This window comes from Centruroides vittatus, unplaced genomic scaffold (assembly GCF_030686945.1).
Source record: "Centruroides vittatus isolate TY-2023 unplaced genomic scaffold, ASM3068694v2 contig_357, whole genome shotgun sequence".
Lineage (NCBI taxonomy): Eukaryota > Metazoa > Arthropoda > Arachnida > Scorpiones > Buthidae > Centruroides > Centruroides vittatus.
Window position 1 is genome coordinate 1,326,754 of NW_027122180.1, and position 18,410 is coordinate 1,345,163.

At 27.3% G+C, this 18,410-nt stretch overlaps 1 protein-coding gene across 3 annotated transcripts in view; it reads left to right on the forward strand.

The window, feature by feature from the left end:
- The window catches only part of LOC136974820 (neurobeachin-like protein 1), a 179,853-nt gene that overhangs the window by 73,464 nt on the left and 87,979 nt on the right, over positions 1-18,410 (forward strand). For all 3 annotated transcript variants that reach the window (XM_067269768.1, XM_067269769.1, XM_067269770.1), the window contains exons 18-28: positions 1,687-1,806; positions 1,909-2,275; positions 2,366-2,451; positions 4,780-4,872; positions 7,201-7,366; positions 11,018-11,151; positions 12,419-12,581; positions 13,880-13,982; positions 14,637-14,784; positions 16,354-16,512; positions 16,601-16,760. In XM_067269768.1, the coding sequence (XP_067125869.1) occupies positions 1,687-1,806; positions 1,909-2,275; positions 2,366-2,451; positions 4,780-4,872; positions 7,201-7,366; positions 11,018-11,151; positions 12,419-12,581; positions 13,880-13,982; positions 14,637-14,784; positions 16,354-16,512; positions 16,601-16,760 (1,699 nt within the window). The remainder of the gene's footprint in view (positions 1-1,686; positions 1,807-1,908; positions 2,276-2,365; positions 2,452-4,779; positions 4,873-7,200; positions 7,367-11,017; positions 11,152-12,418; positions 12,582-13,879; positions 13,983-14,636; positions 14,785-16,353; positions 16,513-16,600; positions 16,761-18,410) is intronic.

The window sequence follows — 18,410 nt, forward strand, 5'->3', positions numbered from 1 at the left end:
AGAATATGAGAAACTATGCTTTTTAACTCAGTATGTCACAACTGGCTACTGAGACACTATTCTCAAGCTTTTAAATCAGCTTGAGCTTCTGACCAACACTCAATTGTACTGTATATTCCTTCTTTTAACATCTGTATGTTATGAAGTAATTCGTAACGATGGTGGACTGCACGCCGATCTCTTTCATAAGCAAGAAACGAGAAAATTCACATCCAGGCGTTAAGTGTTAACAAAAGAATATCGCTATAATCACTAGCGCTTTCGACGAAACTATTTTCGTCTTCCTCAGGTGGATAAAAACGGATAAAATCCTCTTTCAAATCAAAAAATTTTTGAAATGCAAAAACCGCTTTAGAACTTTGGAACACACTCACCGATGGAACAGAGCGAGAAGAAATTTAAATGTGCGCGCGTGGTGACGTAGCGCATGCGCTATAAATTACTGAAATGTGGAGCTAGAGGTGTTGTTTTAATCTGTTATATAAGTTAACCCACATAACAGGCAAATCAAGCGTGGGCGTGTTGCACGGATTTAGTGCAGCGGTAAGAAAGGCCTCCCAAATAAACACGATGCTCTTGTTATTACAATGCCTGAGCATCATCACCTGGTCCCATAGCGGGGTGTATGGGTGCTGTAACACCATTCTTGCTAGTTCGGTGTCTGCTTTGCCTGCCCTGATGGAAAGTTGGTTATAGCGATATTCTTTTGTTAACACTTAACGCCTGGATGTGAATTTTCTCATTTCTTGCTTATGAAGTAATTACTGGTTACAAAAATAATTTGAAAGAATACTAACTGTACTAACTAAAATAACTATACTAACTAAATAAAATAACACTTAATGGATAAAGTTGATTAAAGTTCACTGTCCTTGCACTCATGGTCAGGTACAACAAAAACAATATTGCTTCTGTGTGTGTGAGTGCTAACTAGGAAATATCCTGTGAATTACAGTTAGCATTTAGAAAGTAGTCATATAGTGAAATTTCAATTATTCAAATATTGCCCTGAAAATTGAGGTCCATGAAATCAAGGGGAAGCAAAAAAAAAGTTAATAAAATTGAAGACAAAGTCTGCCTAAAAGGGACCACCATTTATTTCTTGTGTTCCAGACTATACACATTCATGGCGACAGACCTTTCTTTATAGGCTACATGCCACCAGAAGTTAAAAAAGCCCTTTAAAAAACACAAATATATCTAATTAAAATTATAAAATTTCTAAAAATGGAACTGGTGACATATAGATGTCTTACTTTTCATCCATCCTATGGAGTGTTTCTGCTTTTATCTACTGGAACAAGTGCTGGAAAATGTAGATTTGGAAGCTTCCCCCTGGTGATGATACATTTACAATTTTAATTGGATATATTTTTATTTTTAAAGGGCTTTTTTAACTTCTGGTGGCATATAGCCTATAAAGAAAGGTCTATCGCTATGAATTTGTATAGTCTGGAACACAAGAAATAAATGGTGGTCTCTTTTGGGCAGACTTTGTCTTCAATTTTATTAATAATAATCATCAGATGAAAAAATTTACAAACAAAAAAAAGTTGTAAATTAGTTTAAAATAGCTATGCGATTTTTATATAATCTTTTTATAATAATTTCTGTGTAAATTGATTTTTAGAGAAATTTTAATCAATGATAAATATTTTTTAAAGTACGTATTTTAATTTTTAATAGCATTGTGTAACAATTTGTCATATGCCTTCACGTCGTCCATTTACTAATAGTACATTGGTGGTTACTATTGACAATAAGCAAAAATTAACAGCTCAATTAAAATTTCCATCTTTAAATGAGGTAAGAAATATCTTTAGCTTATATATATGGAGAAATATAATTATAATAATAATAATTTTAAAAAATAGATCAAATAAATTTTAACAATTTTAAATTTTTAAGCCTTTTACTTCTTGTAATATTGGAAGTGGAATAAAAACTTGTGTGTCCCGTCGAAGAAATAGTGCCAGCGATCCAGCAAATGAAAACAAATCGTACAGTTTTTCAAGTTTAGGTGGTGCTACTATTGGCCATTTGTCAAATCTTCTTGACAAAGAAAAATTATTATCATTAGCTCCTAATCTTACTTTATCACAGCAATTAAAAAACATGCTACAAAGTACACCTGATCCTGCTGTACAGTCATGCCCATTTGGTTCTCAGGATACTATATGGGGATCATCAGATTCTTTAAAAGGACAAATGATGTCTGTCTGTGTTTTTTCTGAGGCTCTTTTACCTGCTCAGGTGAAAGCACTACAGTTATATGGTAAAACTGAAATTATATTTTATTTCTATATAATAATTTATGTATTTTATAAATTAAATCTCATAGCTTATTTATTTTTTCAATTTGCAGATCAAAATAATTCATCATTTTTTACTGATGACAGTTCTGAAATGGTGGATATCTCTAACAAACTTGTTCTGTATTATAATGCAAAAGTAATTATAATTAGATTTTTTATAGTTCTTTATAAAATTATATATATATAATTTCTGTATTATATAATCTGTTGTTAATATAAAATTGTTGTTTTTTTTTATTTTAGTTTATCTATTTTATTATTTGTTCTGGAATTTGTTAATATATATTATCTGCATTTTTATCATGCTTTTTAATTATTTTATTATTACGTAAAGAACAGAAGAATTTCGGAAATCAAAATGCTTATTCTATCTTAAGTGTACTTGTGGTATTCAGCTGGTGTAATATCTGTCTATTATAAAAAAAATTTTATGTATTGTATAATTAATATGTGTAATTAGCATTATGCTACTTTTAATCCTGTTTGATAAATTCTAGCTGGACAATAAAGGAAAGTTAAATCATGACTGATTCAAAACTTAAATCTAGAATTGAAATGTGGTGAATATTGAGTTTAACTTAGAATAATATTTAAATCATAAAGTAAATTCAACTCAAAATAACAAATATAGCCATAATAGTATATCTGTGGAGCCATTCATACTAAACATGTATGATTGGCTCTTATATGAATTTTATCAAAATATCATTTATCTTTTTGAATATACATTAGTCACTACTTATTGTGATTTCATTGGTTCAAGATTGTTTCGATGATAATATGTGGCTAATAACAATATCCAGCAGCCATCATTTTGAAGGGCATTAGTGCACAAGGACATGTATTTACCTGCAACTATGTGGTGAATTAGTTGAGCATGATAAATCTATATGAATGCCTGATGTTCTAAAAATATATCTTATTCAGGAATAGCAGTCATAGAACAGTGATTCTCAACTAATTATATACCAACTGGCATAGAATAGTTTTTAATAAATGTATAATCAGTGTCATATTTTAAAAATAACAAAGATAATTATTAAATATAATAACACTTCAAGAAAAGAAATAACTAAAATTTTATAAAAGTTATTTTAAACTAATCATAATTTGTCAGTTATAAATATCATAAATGCCCTAGTTTAATCTGGTAACACAGCAGGCTGGTCACAATAACTGGCAAGATTTTACACAGAAAATATAGAACTAATTTGGAAAAATGGATTTTGATTACATTAAGCAACTGATAATATTAACTAGTGATTATAATAAGCAGTGACCACTGTACTATTATTATGCCTAATGAAATCATCAGGGTTAAAAAAACTTCTTGATATACACTAAGAAACTTATCAATTATTTAAAATAATTAATACAAAACATTTACAATTTAAATAATATAATTAATTTATTCAATTGTGTTAATAACATTTTGTGAAAATGTTTCAAATTAATGTATTATTTTGCAGAATTAAAAATGACTAATACTACTTTAATATCTTGTAAATAAAATATTAATTATTTTAATTAACAATATCTGATTTAGAAAAAATGACTAGTCTTTAATCAGTAAGAATAATAATAGTTTTGAAGCTTCATACAAAATATTTTTAATTTTGCATATATTGTCTGAAGAAATGCGAATTAGATTATTTGAAATATCTTATTAAAAATTTTTTTGGTTGTTTACTTAATATACAGGGGATCATAATTAAAGCTGCCTTATTCAGAGGACTCTACACCACCAACCAATTCAAAGAAAAATTTTAGTTTCAAAATTGTTCACTGCAGATAAATGAATTTGCAAGCACAAAAATGTAATGTATGTAGCCATGTGCAATGCAGCAGAAACTGGGTATAAAAATGATTACAACTAGTGAATACCATTCTTATCAGCTACAGTTACAATGGCCATTACATTGCCAGAACATGCATTAATTGTGAAGCTCTTTTATGAAAATTGGGATAATGCTGTGGCTGCTATTTGCAAATATCATCATCATAAGAACTTACACAGTGGACCAATATCTCTGCAGGTTGTCAGGAAAATGATTACATGATTTGAGACAATTGAATCCTTAGGAGTTCAATATGGCAGGGGATGAAAGCCTATTACTGCAGAAACTGTTGAAGATGTGACCATGGCTGTTGTTGAACAGGCAATGGTGCCATTTGCAACACCTTTTTCCCTGCACCAGACAATTTTGGAACAAAAATTTTTTTTTGCAAAATCCTTTTCCATATTCTTTGAATAGCATGTACACAAATTTTGGTATCAGTCAGCTTATTGGTTGGAGCTAGAGTCCTCTGAATAGGACAACTTTAATTATGTTCACTTGGTATATTTGTATTATCATTTGTAATCATATTATGTCATTTATATGTATTAATATTTCAATATTCTTAATTGTTATTTAAATTTTGATCTCATTATTATAGTAATAAATGTTGTGTTTTTGTTTAGGCTTCTGCAAATGGTATCTGTACAGATTTATCATCAAATCAGATATATGAAGGAAAAGTTTCTGGAAATGTTTGTGCTGTATCAAGCATAAAGGTTGGTATTATTATTACACAAAGCATAAATTATTTTGTATTAAAAACAAATATTTTAAGTAAGAATGGAAGTTGTAATTATTTGTTTTTTTATTTATTTAAGAGATATAATTCATATTTAGAAATAAAATAAACATAAATGTAATTGATAAAAAAGACAAACATACAATTAATTAAAAATTTAATAGAAGAAACACTTAAAAGATTGTCTTTATAATCTACCCTTTTTTTACATATCTCAGGAACACAACAGTCACATGACAGAGTTAAAGTTTGTTTTGTTTATCTCTGCTTCATTACATAAAACTTGTTAAAATTGTCCCACTGATGACTGCACAATGTAAAAATTTGAGATGTAGAAGATCCTCAAAATAAAAGTCAGTTCTGCCAAGTGATTTTGTGTTCCTGAGTTGTGTGATAAAAAACAGATTATGAGATTAAAAAGATTTTTTAATTTTTTTTTTTTTTTTGAGTCTTTCTTCTCTTAAACAGAATTTTTAATAAATATCATTATTTATACAATTTTACAAATCAAATGATCGAACAGAAAGATAACACAAGGAGTTGGCTATATTGTGCCAACTAAGTTTGTTATTACACTGCTATGAAATAAAGTTAGTAGTCAACTCTTACTTTATAAAGCCAAAATTTGAATGTTTTCATAGTTGTATGAACAGGATTGTAAAACATTCCAGTCTACTGAGCTGAATGATTTAAAAATTTCATTAGATTTGCTTCTAAGAATGTCCAAATGTTTTTAAATTTTTTCTCAGTTAACTTTTTGTTTATGATAACAGAATTTGAGACTATAGAGCAGCGTTTCTCAAAGTGGGCAATAACGGCCCCTTGTGGGCGGTGAGTAAATCTAAGGGGGCGCTGGAGGCAGGGTACTGAACGGTGATCAAAGGTAAAAGTTCCCTCTCCTCTGTCAAACGGATAAGAGGAAACATTGCATTTAATGGTTTCCAGATGTCGAGAACAATGTACAGTAAGGGCACAAAGTGTGAGATTCATAGAAAAGTTTTCCTAAGAATATTTCCAATCCTTTTCTCACACGGGGGGCATTGGGTAAAACTTTATGGAACAAAGGGGGCGGTGGATCGAAAAAGTTTGAGAATCACTGCTATAGAGCAGTGATTCTCAAAGTGGGGGTCGCGAAAAATATTTGGGGGGTCGCTGAAAAATTGATGCCAGATCAATTTTTTCAAATATTTTATAAATTTACTATGGATTCATGTTTAGAAATAATAGAAATAAAAAATATATAAAATAATTTTTACTTAAATAAATTGCACATATAAATAATAAAAATAATATAAATATTTAAATATGAGCCTAACCCCACCCTCCGGGATGTTTTTTGACACATGCTTATTCTTCGGGGGTCCTTTGAAATTTTTAAGTGCAGAAGGGGTGTCGCGGTCCAAAAAGTTTGAGAAACACTGCTATAGAGTAACATTTTTATTGAAAAGTTTGTGAGCAAATTTTTATATGCATAGATGATTTGGGATATTTTCTTGTAAACTGTTACTTTAAGAAAGCTTTTGATAACCTTTCTTAAGGTTCTTTGTGTAACTTTCTCCTATGAAAACTTATTCTGTAATGTATGGCATTTTCAGTTATTTCAATAATGATATGAGCTAAAACTACACTTGGGAGTTGTAATAATGTTAGGGTGCCTGATTTACCCTATCACATTACCAACTCTCTCACTAAATCAGTGTCATTAAACTCCTTCTCATACTATTTCTCACAAGTCCTTTTTTTCATTTGATCCTTAGCACTATGCAAATGCTGTTTTATTCTTCAGTATTTTTGAAGTACACAAATTTAAAAGTGCACATCAGTTTAGAAGTTTTTAATTCTGGTTATTTGTTGTTAGTGAAATATTGTATTTTGAAACTCCCATTATTAATTAATCTTTTATCTAAAAGTAAGATTTGTTACTTTTTCTTGTTTTTAATACAAACAATATAAATTAGTTATAAAAGTATTTTTATTACATTTATTAATTTTAAAGAATTTTATCAAGTAAATAAAAAAAAATGAAATATAACAGATTTGAAATTGAATAAATTTAAAAGTTTGGTTTATATAAAATGTATAAATATTAATATGAACTAAACATAATACATAAGTATTTTGAAACAAAATCAACTGTTTTATTGGAGTCAAAATGGCTCTATAATACAAAAACAACAACAACAATTTTAGCATTTTCAAATGTAAAACATATATATTTGAATTAAATTTATATTTCTGATATGAATAAATTTGAGAATTTAAATTTTATAATAAAATATTTATTATAAATTTTTATTATTTTAAGGATGCAATTAATACTTGTGGAGGGATATCAGCACTTTTACCATTGTTAGAAAATGCCAGCCGTCCTATATCACAGGGTCACTCAGTTTTTGCTGATTTAATTCCTCAAGATAGCATAGAAGAAGTTAGTGAAGAATGGGTGGTTCTTCCCAATAGTTCATATTCAGGTATTTTCTCATAATAAATTTTTTTTTTCATTGAAATTGTTCAACAATTTTTTCATCACAAATTTATTTTAGTGTATTATAAGAAGGATTTTTACTGTATTTACTGTTTTTACTAAATAATATGTTAAAATTTAAATGATCTTTCTACTCTGTTTCTGTACCTTAGGTTTAATTTTTATACAATTTCTAATTTATTATGTAAATTTGGTTTTATTATGCCATTATATCATATTACATCTCAGCTCTCTAAGAATTTTAGTGACTGATAAACTATCATTTAGAAAAATTTGGAATCTATAATTTTCCTCTGTTCCAGCATTTCCCAAAGTTTTTTAAATTAAAGAACACTTTTCATTTCATAATGTATTTAGGGAATACTTACATTTTTTGTGGCTATTTAGTATTTAAAATAAAAAAAAATGCATAATGCCTTTTCAACTAATTTTATGTGCAGTAAGCTAGAACTTCTATATATTAATTTCAAAACACCTTTCTCTGTTTTTCTAACAAATTTTTTAATTAAATTAAACTAATATTTTTGGCTGTCTTAAATGGCCTTCTTCAGGTTAAGCATTATTTGGAACATCAGTTAGAATGTAAATTAGAACATGAAATTTGAAACATTGAGCTTCACTCGCATTCTTATGATGTCATGGTTTAACAAAAAATTGAAATAAAATAAATAATTTATGTGTTCTTGAAACCGTGTTTTCTTATATGTTGAGCATCAAACACAAGACCGTGTTATTTATTAAACACTTGGCACTTTTCCACTTCTATTAGTTGAGTCGATGTGCGTAGTATCCATTTTGTTAAGCTGTACGTGTGAATTTTCTCTTTCTCGATGGAATTTGCCGTTTCTATGACAAAAATTTTTATAATTTAGGTGTTCTTGAAACCGTGTTTTCTTATATGTTGAGCATCAAACACAAGACCGTGTTATTTATTAAACACTTGGCACTTTTCCACTTCTATTAGTTGAGTCGATGTGCGTAGTATCCATTTTGTTAAGCTGTACGTGTGAATTTTCTCTTTCTCGATGGAATTTGCCGTTTCTATGACAAAAATTTTTATAATTTAGGTGTTCTTGAAACCGTGTTTTCTTATATGTTGAGCATCAAACACAAGACCGTGTTATTTATTAAACACTTGGCACTTTTCCACTTCTATTAGTTGAGTCGATGTGCGTAGTATCCATTTTGTTAAGCTGTACGTGTGAATTTTCTCTTTCTCGATGGAATTTGCCGTTTCTATGACAAAAATTTTTATAATTTAGGTGTTCTTGAAACCGTGTTTTCTTATATGTTGAGCATCAAACACAAGACCGTGTTATTTATTAAACACTTGGCACTTTTCCACTTCTATTAGTTGAGTCGATGTGCGTAGTATCCATTTTGTTAAGCTGTACGTGTGAATTTTCTCTTTCTCGATGGAATTTGCCGTTTCTATGACAAAAATTTTTATAATTTAGGTGTTCTTGAAACCGTGTTTTCTGTTTTCTGAAAACACCTTTTTGTATAAAAAATTTTTGTCATAGAAACGGCAAATTCCATCGAGAAAGAGAAAATTCACACGTACAGCTTAACAAAATGGATACTACGCACATCGACAGGACGCATCAACTAATAGAAGTGGAAAAGTGCCAAGTGTTTAATAAATAACACGGTCTTGTGTTTGATGCTCAACATATAAGAAAACACGGTTTCAAGAACACCTAAATTATAAAAATTTTTGTCATAGAAACGGCAAATTCCATCGAGAAAGAGAAAATTCACACGTACAGCTTAACAAAATGGATACTACGCACATCGACAGGACGCATCAACTAATAGAAGTGGAAAAGTGCCAAGTGTTTAATAAATAACACGGTCTTGTGTTTGATGCTCAACATATAAGAAAACACGGTTTCAAGAACACCTAAATTATAAAAATTTTTGTCATAGAAACGGCAAATTCCATCGAGAAAGAGAAAATTCACACGTACAGCTTAACAAAATGGATACTACGCACATCGACAGGACGCATCAACTAATAGAAGTGGAAAAGTGCCAAGTGTTTAATAAATAACACGGTCTTGTGTTTGATGCTCAACATATAAGAAAACACGGTTTCAAGAACACCTAAATTATAAAAATTTTTGTCATAGAAACGGCAAATTCCATCGAGAAAGAGAAAATTCACACGTACAGCTTAACAAAATGGATACTACGCACATCGACAGGACGCATCAACTAATAGAAGTGGAAAAGTGCCAAGTGTTTAATAAATAACACGGTCTTGTGTTTGATGCTCAACATATAAGAAAACACGGTTTCAAGAACACCTAAATTATAAAAATTTTTGTCATAGAAACGGCAAATTCCATCGAGAAAGAGAAAATTCACACGTACAGCTTAACAAAATGGATACTACGCACATCGACAGGACGCATCAACTAATAGAAGTGGAAAAGTGCCAAGTGTTTAATAAATAACACGGTCTTGTGTTTGATGCTCAAAATAATTTATGTTCTAACTGATGTTCTAAATTATGCTTAACCTGAATAAGGCCATTTAAGATAGCCAAAAACATTAGTTTAATTTAATTAAAAAATTTTCTAGAAAAACAGAGAAAGGTGTTTTGAAATTAATATCATATTGTATTGGCCTGAATATAAGTGCACTTCAGTGGATGAAGGCTTATCAATCAGGCCAGAAACATTTGTTTTAATTAAATTTAATTGCTGGAAAAGCATGTATGATGTGCTTAGTGTTTTTATATACTCTGGAAAGTTTACTAACCATCTGGAATTTTTTGTTGGTCACTCAGGTCAGTACTATAAAAATGTCCAAGTTTTGGACCTATAAGATTTTGAGGAGATCAGATTGAATAAGGGCACATTCATTCAGATACTTCTGTCTCGTTCATATTAGTTTCATAGTTGGCTTCTTTAAAAACTAAATTTGAGTCAGTCAGTTCATTGGTTTTATTTGATCAGTCCAGCTCTTTTGGTTAGCGTAGTTCCTCTTTGATTCACTACAATGTCTCAACATCCAAGTTAATCTTTCTCTTCAAAAACTCAAAGGTATTTTGTCTTGGATGTGATTCTTTAGCTTTGGTTACAATATCATAATTCCTTCGCTTCCAGACCATTAAATATGTCTGAAAGTGAACAATTAGATGGAGGTTCAGGAAGCATAACTGGTAATGCATCTGGATGGTAAGCAGCAGTTGTGAGTTTGAGTCTCACTCTGAGTTGATTCTTTTATTTCAGAATTTTCTAAATTATTTAATAAATATTAATTTAATTATCATTATTTAAAAAATTTAATAAGAGATGGTGCCTAATACCTATCTCTAGTGCCAAATTACTTGGTATTTAATAATTATTATTAGTGGTAATGTAGTCCAATTTTATCTGATAATTGTTTGGGTTAAATATAATCATCAGGCTTTGAGATGTTTATATTTGCACTTACAATGATGTATCTTTTGAACACAGAATGTAATGGAAAAGTTTTTATTAATCTAGAAATATTTATAATAGGAAAAAATGGTATTTATTTTAGCTTAAGTATTTATTCAAAGTAGATGATAATTAATTTTTTATATAATTCTGAAAAATAATGATTAAAAAGTCTCTACATGTATTAAAGTAATTTTTAATTATAGATTGGCATTTATGTCAGAATCAAGTATCAGGATTTCTTCTTTCGATATTGCATCTAATTGAAAATAGTGTTGTAAATCAGGAACAACTTCTTGGTAAAAGTGGAATTCCAACAATTGGCACTCTTATGCAAAGGGTAAACATATTTTTCATTGTTTTATTACTATTAATTGATACAAATGACTCACTGAAATCTTTGACTATCCAGTAAAAATATTTAATTGAAATAACAAACATTTTCGACCTTAGTACAGTAGAGCATCGATTATCCAACTCAATTGGGGACTGGGGTTGGTCGGATAACTGAAAAAACAGATAACCAAAAAGTATGAAACAATACATTATTAGTATAGTATATTAGTATATCCCATGTAATTAGTATATTAGTATATCGCTATTAACCTGCTTCGTGTTGAATTTTCATCGATGTTAAACCTAACAAAACTGTGAGACAGTTAAAAAATTTGATATTATTCTAGAACAACATTTATAAAATGATGATCTGGGAAACTGTGGTTTTGGAGAATGAAGTTTAGGGTTTCATTGTTTTATGAAGAAATTACTTTACGTATATTTTTAACTTTTATGTATTATTTTCTGTCCTGCTCTATTGTTATTTTTAATCTTTATTTAACTAAAGGTTCTTATATTACGATTTCTTGTTTAATTCATACATTGTGATGTTATGCACAGTGCATTATTTACATTATGTTGGATCCACCATGTGATCTCTGTGCGTGAGATTGAAATAACACCAAGATGACATATGGAGGTCATATTCAACCAGAATCTTGGCAGTGTATGTTCTTTCAGATTCTAGTTTTGTCAATGTTAACTGGGACCAAGCAAAAAGTCATACAGAAAGTTTGGTGACAGCACTGCATTTGATATGCAGAAGCATTACATATCTACAAATTGGTTCATCTCAGGTGGGCAATTAACTACAAGGATATCAACACACTGTCTGCAGCAGAGAGCTTCTATGATTTAAACTGTGTGTAACCTAAGACTTAATTGTCTGGTTTTCTACATTTGAAATGTTTGTATTTCAGAATGTTATATTTGAATTATCATTGTTTATTCTTAACTTTTGAATTTGTGTTTCACCTGAAGAAGGTCAGCAAACTATGGCTGAAAACAGTAAATAAAGTTTTGCTGCATTTCGTGGTTTTTTAAATGTTGTCAGAAGTGCTACAATTTTGAATAACTAAACTCTCAGTTGTATTTGGATAACATTATATAAAATTAATTTTTAATAAAGGAATTATTTTCTGTTTTTAATCAATTTTTTACACAGAGAAAATTTACATTAACAATATATTTTTTAAATTTTTGTTAAATATAAATAGATTTTTATATAATTTATAAAATTGATTTAAAATTTATTAATTTTATTTATAAAGGTGCCAGCATCATTGATTGATGTTAATGTACTTATGGCAGTTCAGCTTCTGGTAGAAGGAACATCTAGTTGTGAGAAAGCAGCTGATCTTCTTCGTGCTATTCATCAATACATATTATTTGATTTTAGAATTTGGAGCAAAGGTGCTTTTGCTGTGAGAATTGGTAAGAACTGTTTTTTATAATTTTCATATTTTCTTGTTATTTTTTTGAATTATTCTTACTTATAAATTTTTACTTCAAAATTTAGTTAAATTATTTAATATCAACATAAAGGTATATAAAATACTCTAGCATTTTATATTTTGGGTGACCAAACATTGTTATGATAGAAGTCACATATTGTCTATTAGAAATATTCAAGACCCTCATTCTCTATTGGAACGATATTTTATATTATATGACAACCTCAGAGCAAGAATGATCCATGTTGGTAAATTCTAATTTTGAGATAAATAATGAGAACTTTACACAATATTTTCCATATTTTCTTTTCGGGTCTGGAATGTATCAACAAATTCCACTTGGATCTGTATTTAATTAGATACAGCAGTTGCTTTTAAGGAAATTTCACATGCTAAGGCTATACACCAAAAGCTTTATGAACAAATTTATCAAACTTAAAAATTGTCTGGTTCAGATTTTTTTTAGAAGTTCTGTTTTATGCAGTTAGAGGCTAAAAATTAATTAGGTTTAAATCAATTAAATTGTAAATTAAGTTACTATAATGAATAATTTGGCTCATTTTTTTTTATATTTCTGGATGGTGTAATTGGTTGAATCTGGAGTAATGTTCAAGTCATGTAATAAATTTGTTTTTTCCAAATAAGAACAAAGTTTTATTCCATAATAAGTCAATTCATTTTTGCAAAAATTAAGCAAAAATGACTATATTTTCATAATGTGCTAAAAATAAAACATGGATTAATTCATTTCATCTTTTGATACCACTTCTGGCTGCTCCATTCTAATGAGTTTACCATTTATTTATTATTTTGAACCAAACTTAAGTCTAATGTTGATTATTTTCCAAGCTATATTGAAAGCAATTTTTAATTAATTAAATTTCTAAACTTGTCCTAATGAAAGTGGTTAAGTAATAATATTACCTGAAGATTAATAAGTAAAGATCAATCTAGAATGGGACTTAAACCAATGTAAAAATAATTCAACAGTTTAGAGTTAAGTTTGGATAATGATTTGGGTTTTGATTGTAGATATGTATATTTTTGAAACTTCTTTATGAGACCATTCTTATATAATATTTCTGTGTTACACCTACAAGCATTATACAGTACATTGCCTACTATAACAAAATTTTATGCAATTACATCATTATCTTCCTAGGAAGTAATAAGTATTACAGCTTGTGTAACAATGTGAAATAATTTTTTTTTATATTTAAGTTAACTTAATTAATTTAGAATATTGATTATATATAAACTGATATTTATATGTTTCAGGTCACATACAATATTTATCAACAATAATAAAAGATAATCACAAGTATTATCGTAAACAATATGGTGTTCAGTTTTTATTGGATACAATACAGATGTTTTATAGGTAAATTAATATATATTTATTATGTTTTTATTGATTACTTTTGTTTTTACTTTTATTTAAAACAAAAATGAAATATTTTCTGAAATTGTTTCATATTTTTAGTCTAAAAGTTTTCACAAACTTTATAAATTGTATGAAATATGTATTTAAGAATAATACAAAACATTTAAAAAAAAATTATGCACTCAGAACCAATATATGGTGTAATAACGTCGATAAAACTTCGATGTTTTTTGAAATTTTTTTGACGTTATCACACTGTATATTGGTTCCAAGTGCATAATTTTTTAAAATTACTATGGTGTGGTGAGTGGTTATCAAATACAAAACATAATAAATTTTTATATTTAATTTTTTATGTAAGATTTTTAAATTATTATTGATAATTAATACATTTAAAAAAAGCAAAAAATATAGTTATTTATTGTAGAAATTAAAATTTTGTTTTGTTTTGTTTTATTTCACTTAAAATGTTGCTATTACTAAAAGACAGCTAAGTTTAACAAGTAAATAGATAATGAAGCTAATATATAGATTGTGTTACATTCTAATTTTTAGTTACGTTTCTAATTTAATTTAATTAATTTCATCACATTTTTTATTTATTATAGTAAAAATGAAATATATTATTAAAATTAATTTTAATATTTTCAGTAATTGTGATTTATTATGTAATGAAGATATAAAAACTATTAGAGTTTCTTTACTTGGATTAATTAAATATTATGTCACTCGAGACATAAATATTCAAGACATATCAGCTCTTATTGGTTTTCTTATCAGTGTAAAAGAAGAAGAAATGGTAAGATTAAGAAACTTAAATAATAGTTTAATCAAAAATTGATTATAAAGACATTTCTGTAAATTATCCACACTAAAATAGCAAATAAGTTATGAAAATTTATTATAATAATCTAGTAAAGCTATTAATTAAACAATGTTTTTGTATTTTTAAAAAAACCAAAAATTTTTGTTTAATGTAAAGAATCTGCTATATTATTAAGATCAATATGCTCAATTTTAAACTGCCTTGAAAACTAGTAATTTTAATGACTTAAAGATATTAATCATAATTTTTCTTTTTCTTTTTTTGTTTTTTTTTCTGATGTAACTTTTTATGCTAAGTAGTTTTTCTACATTTTTTTGATTACAATCCACTTTGTAAAGATTCCTGATAGTTAAGTTTTTTACCATTGCAAAAACATCTTTTAAATTTGCTTTAAACTATTTTCTTCAATTTTCCCACTTTATATGCACTTCTCTCTTACAAATCTGTTAACGTGATGTCATTTTATTTGTGTAGGTTCTTTGTTTCTTGATTCTCTTCCACTGTTGAACATTTAAATATTACTTTTAAAATTTTATTATTAACTTTTTTGTGTTGTTAATTTTCTTACACATATTGTTTCATACACATTTGAAAGAAATTGTTAAAATTTATTACTGTAATGCTAACAAATAATTAAAAAATATAATCTTTGAATACTTTCTATAGAAATGACTTTTGTCTCTAGTAAAGTTTTTATAATACAAAACAAATATGAAAGTATAATATAATATAATATATTTTATCTAACAAATATGTATATTAGACATTATTATGTTTTAATATTCACTTTGCATTTAATATTTAAATTTTGACTCATAAAAATATGAGTCAAAATTTAAATATTAAATGCAAAGTGAATATTTTGTATATTTTAAACTTTAAAATCTGACAAATCAAGCTTTACAAATTTCAATATTTATTTGTTCATTATCTGAATTGTTTATATTAAAGATCAATGGATTCATTTATAAATAAGATGTTATTGACATCAATTTAAATAATAAAAATGCAAATGTTTTCTTAATACAGAATGATGAAACTTTTCGTTCACTTTTTTATTCCAGTAAAAATTTTTTATATAAGTGCTTTCTTATTAAAATTAATATAATTCAATTTTGTTATACATATTACAATGCTCAATACACTAATCAGTGTAAAGTTAATTTTAAAAAAAATTATTGCCAAATATACATTCTATATTATTTATTCATTTTAATCATTGAAACTATTGATTTATTGTATTATAAATCTGTTAAAATATGTATTTGACAAAGAAAAACATTTAGTGTTATAATTATAAACTGAACTAAACATATTAATAGTGAAATAATTATACTTTGAACAAAATGTTTTTGACATATTACCTTCAGATTTCACTAAAATAAATTTCACAAAAGAATAACCTAAAAAGTAACTTATTTTAAGTTCGAAATATCTAAATGTACAGTAAATAAATTTTTAAATTTTTTATTAATACATATGTTGTTTCAAGTAATTGAATATGTAATTGTTTAAATGACTTTTCATTTTTCTTTCTTCCAGCTTGAAGAAGTCTTAGATGTAATATTAAGTATAATGGAAAATCGAGTTGTTAAAGATCAGTTATTTTTATTAATGTATGAGCCTGGTTGTTCAGAATTGCTTTATTGCCTTATTATAAATCCAGAATTTTCTGAAAATTTAAAATTAAAAGTTTTAAAGGTATAAACATACATTTATGCTTAAATTAATACATTTTAAAACTATTCTCTCAAATTATTTTTTTGAAATGTGAAATAATTATTTTTAGGTAATAGCAGGTTTACTCAAGTCAGATAAAGTATATGAAAAATCAAAATCTCGCTTAAGATTACATGATATTGGATTTGGAAGTTTAACAAGTCTTCTTACAACATCTAATGTAACGTCAAATATGATAAATGTATTAATGGACCAAATTCTTATGACAGGTAAATGAAACTTCTATGTTTTTAAATTTATAAAAATAATATACATATTATTGAGAAAATTAATAATTAAGAGATTAGAATGTTTTGTAATCATAAATTGTTTACAATAGTTAATTTGAAAGTATATAGTAATCAAATTATTAAAAAAAAGCTAAAACATTTGAAATATCAGTTATACTTAAAATATACAAGTATAATGTGTCAAATATATTCATGTTATTTCTGCATATATTATATACACAGAATTTGATTTATTAAAAAAGTTTGTTCATAATTTTATAATTTTTAAAAAATATTTTCACTCTTCAAAATACTAGGAATAGTATTAAAACAGAAAAAATAATACAGTCAATTCCTGTCAATATGTTATTGGTTTATGCAAACTCTCTATTAGTGCAAAGTAGATTTACAATCCCAAGGATCAGGATAGGCAATTCAATGTTAATGAATATAACATTGGTTAATATGTAATATTAAGCTTGTCTTGGTCTGATGAATTCAATAACAATTGTATTACATTGTTTAATATAAAGCACACTTCTTTGAATGCAAAAGAGCCAAAATGAAAAAACACAAGATACATTATGACCAGGAGCATGCTTTTGACTTTAATTTGTTGGCCACAATACATATGGTGATAATGTTGTCATCATTGGCAATGCAGTTGTTGTGCAAATGCCATCCTAATGATGTTCACTCCAACTCAAAAATTACTTCTCTTATAATGGTGCTTTGTACACTGTGGCACTGTTGAATGATTAGTTAAGACATGAACAATGGAAACCATAAATTTTTTGTTTACTTTTTTAGTCTTGTGGGCACTAAGAGAACTTTTTTCAAGCTTATCATGGGTTTGGCATGGCCCACAGTAGCACAGCCAGGTGTGAGGGATGGGGTCTGATATATCTAAGACATACTACCCAAACAATTCCTGTGATTTTTAAACCTGCCCAGATTTGAATCTGAGTTTCCTAGAATAGTAAACTGATGCTTTAACTACTTTGGTCATCTCATCAACAAGGAAGTTTACAGGATTGGGAAATTTTTCAATTAAAAATCTGTAGTTTTATGAAATAGTTCTTATTATTGATTGTTTTAATAATGGGAATAATAAAACAACCAAATTAAAATATTAAATACTGCAATTTGTTTGTAATTTCAAAGTTAAAAAAACCAATTCTATCAGTATCCAAGCAATTAAGCTATTTTTAAATTTGTAAAGACTTACATGTATCCGGCTCCTGGATTTATCTTGGCAGTTAGATCCAATAGATTCAATCATTGTTGTACTGACTTTCGTCAATGTTGAAAAACAAGCATTAATTTTTTTTTAAGCCACTGTATCTCAATAAAGTGCATGTTTGGAGTAACACACAAATTTATTTGCTTGTTTATTTTGTAAAACATATCCAAATAAGATTAACATAGTGAAATAATTAAGAGGAAATTTAGCTTTTTCTGCTTAATGGTTTTATCATTAATTTTTTGTAATTTACTTAATACAAAACACATTCAACAAAACTTTTTAACATCCGGTAATGAAAATTTTAATGTGAAAACTTTGATGAATGTTTTCAATCTTAAACAAGATCTGCATCAGGTCAATAATGATATTCCAAATTGGGAATGTGCAGAATTTTTCAAAATTTT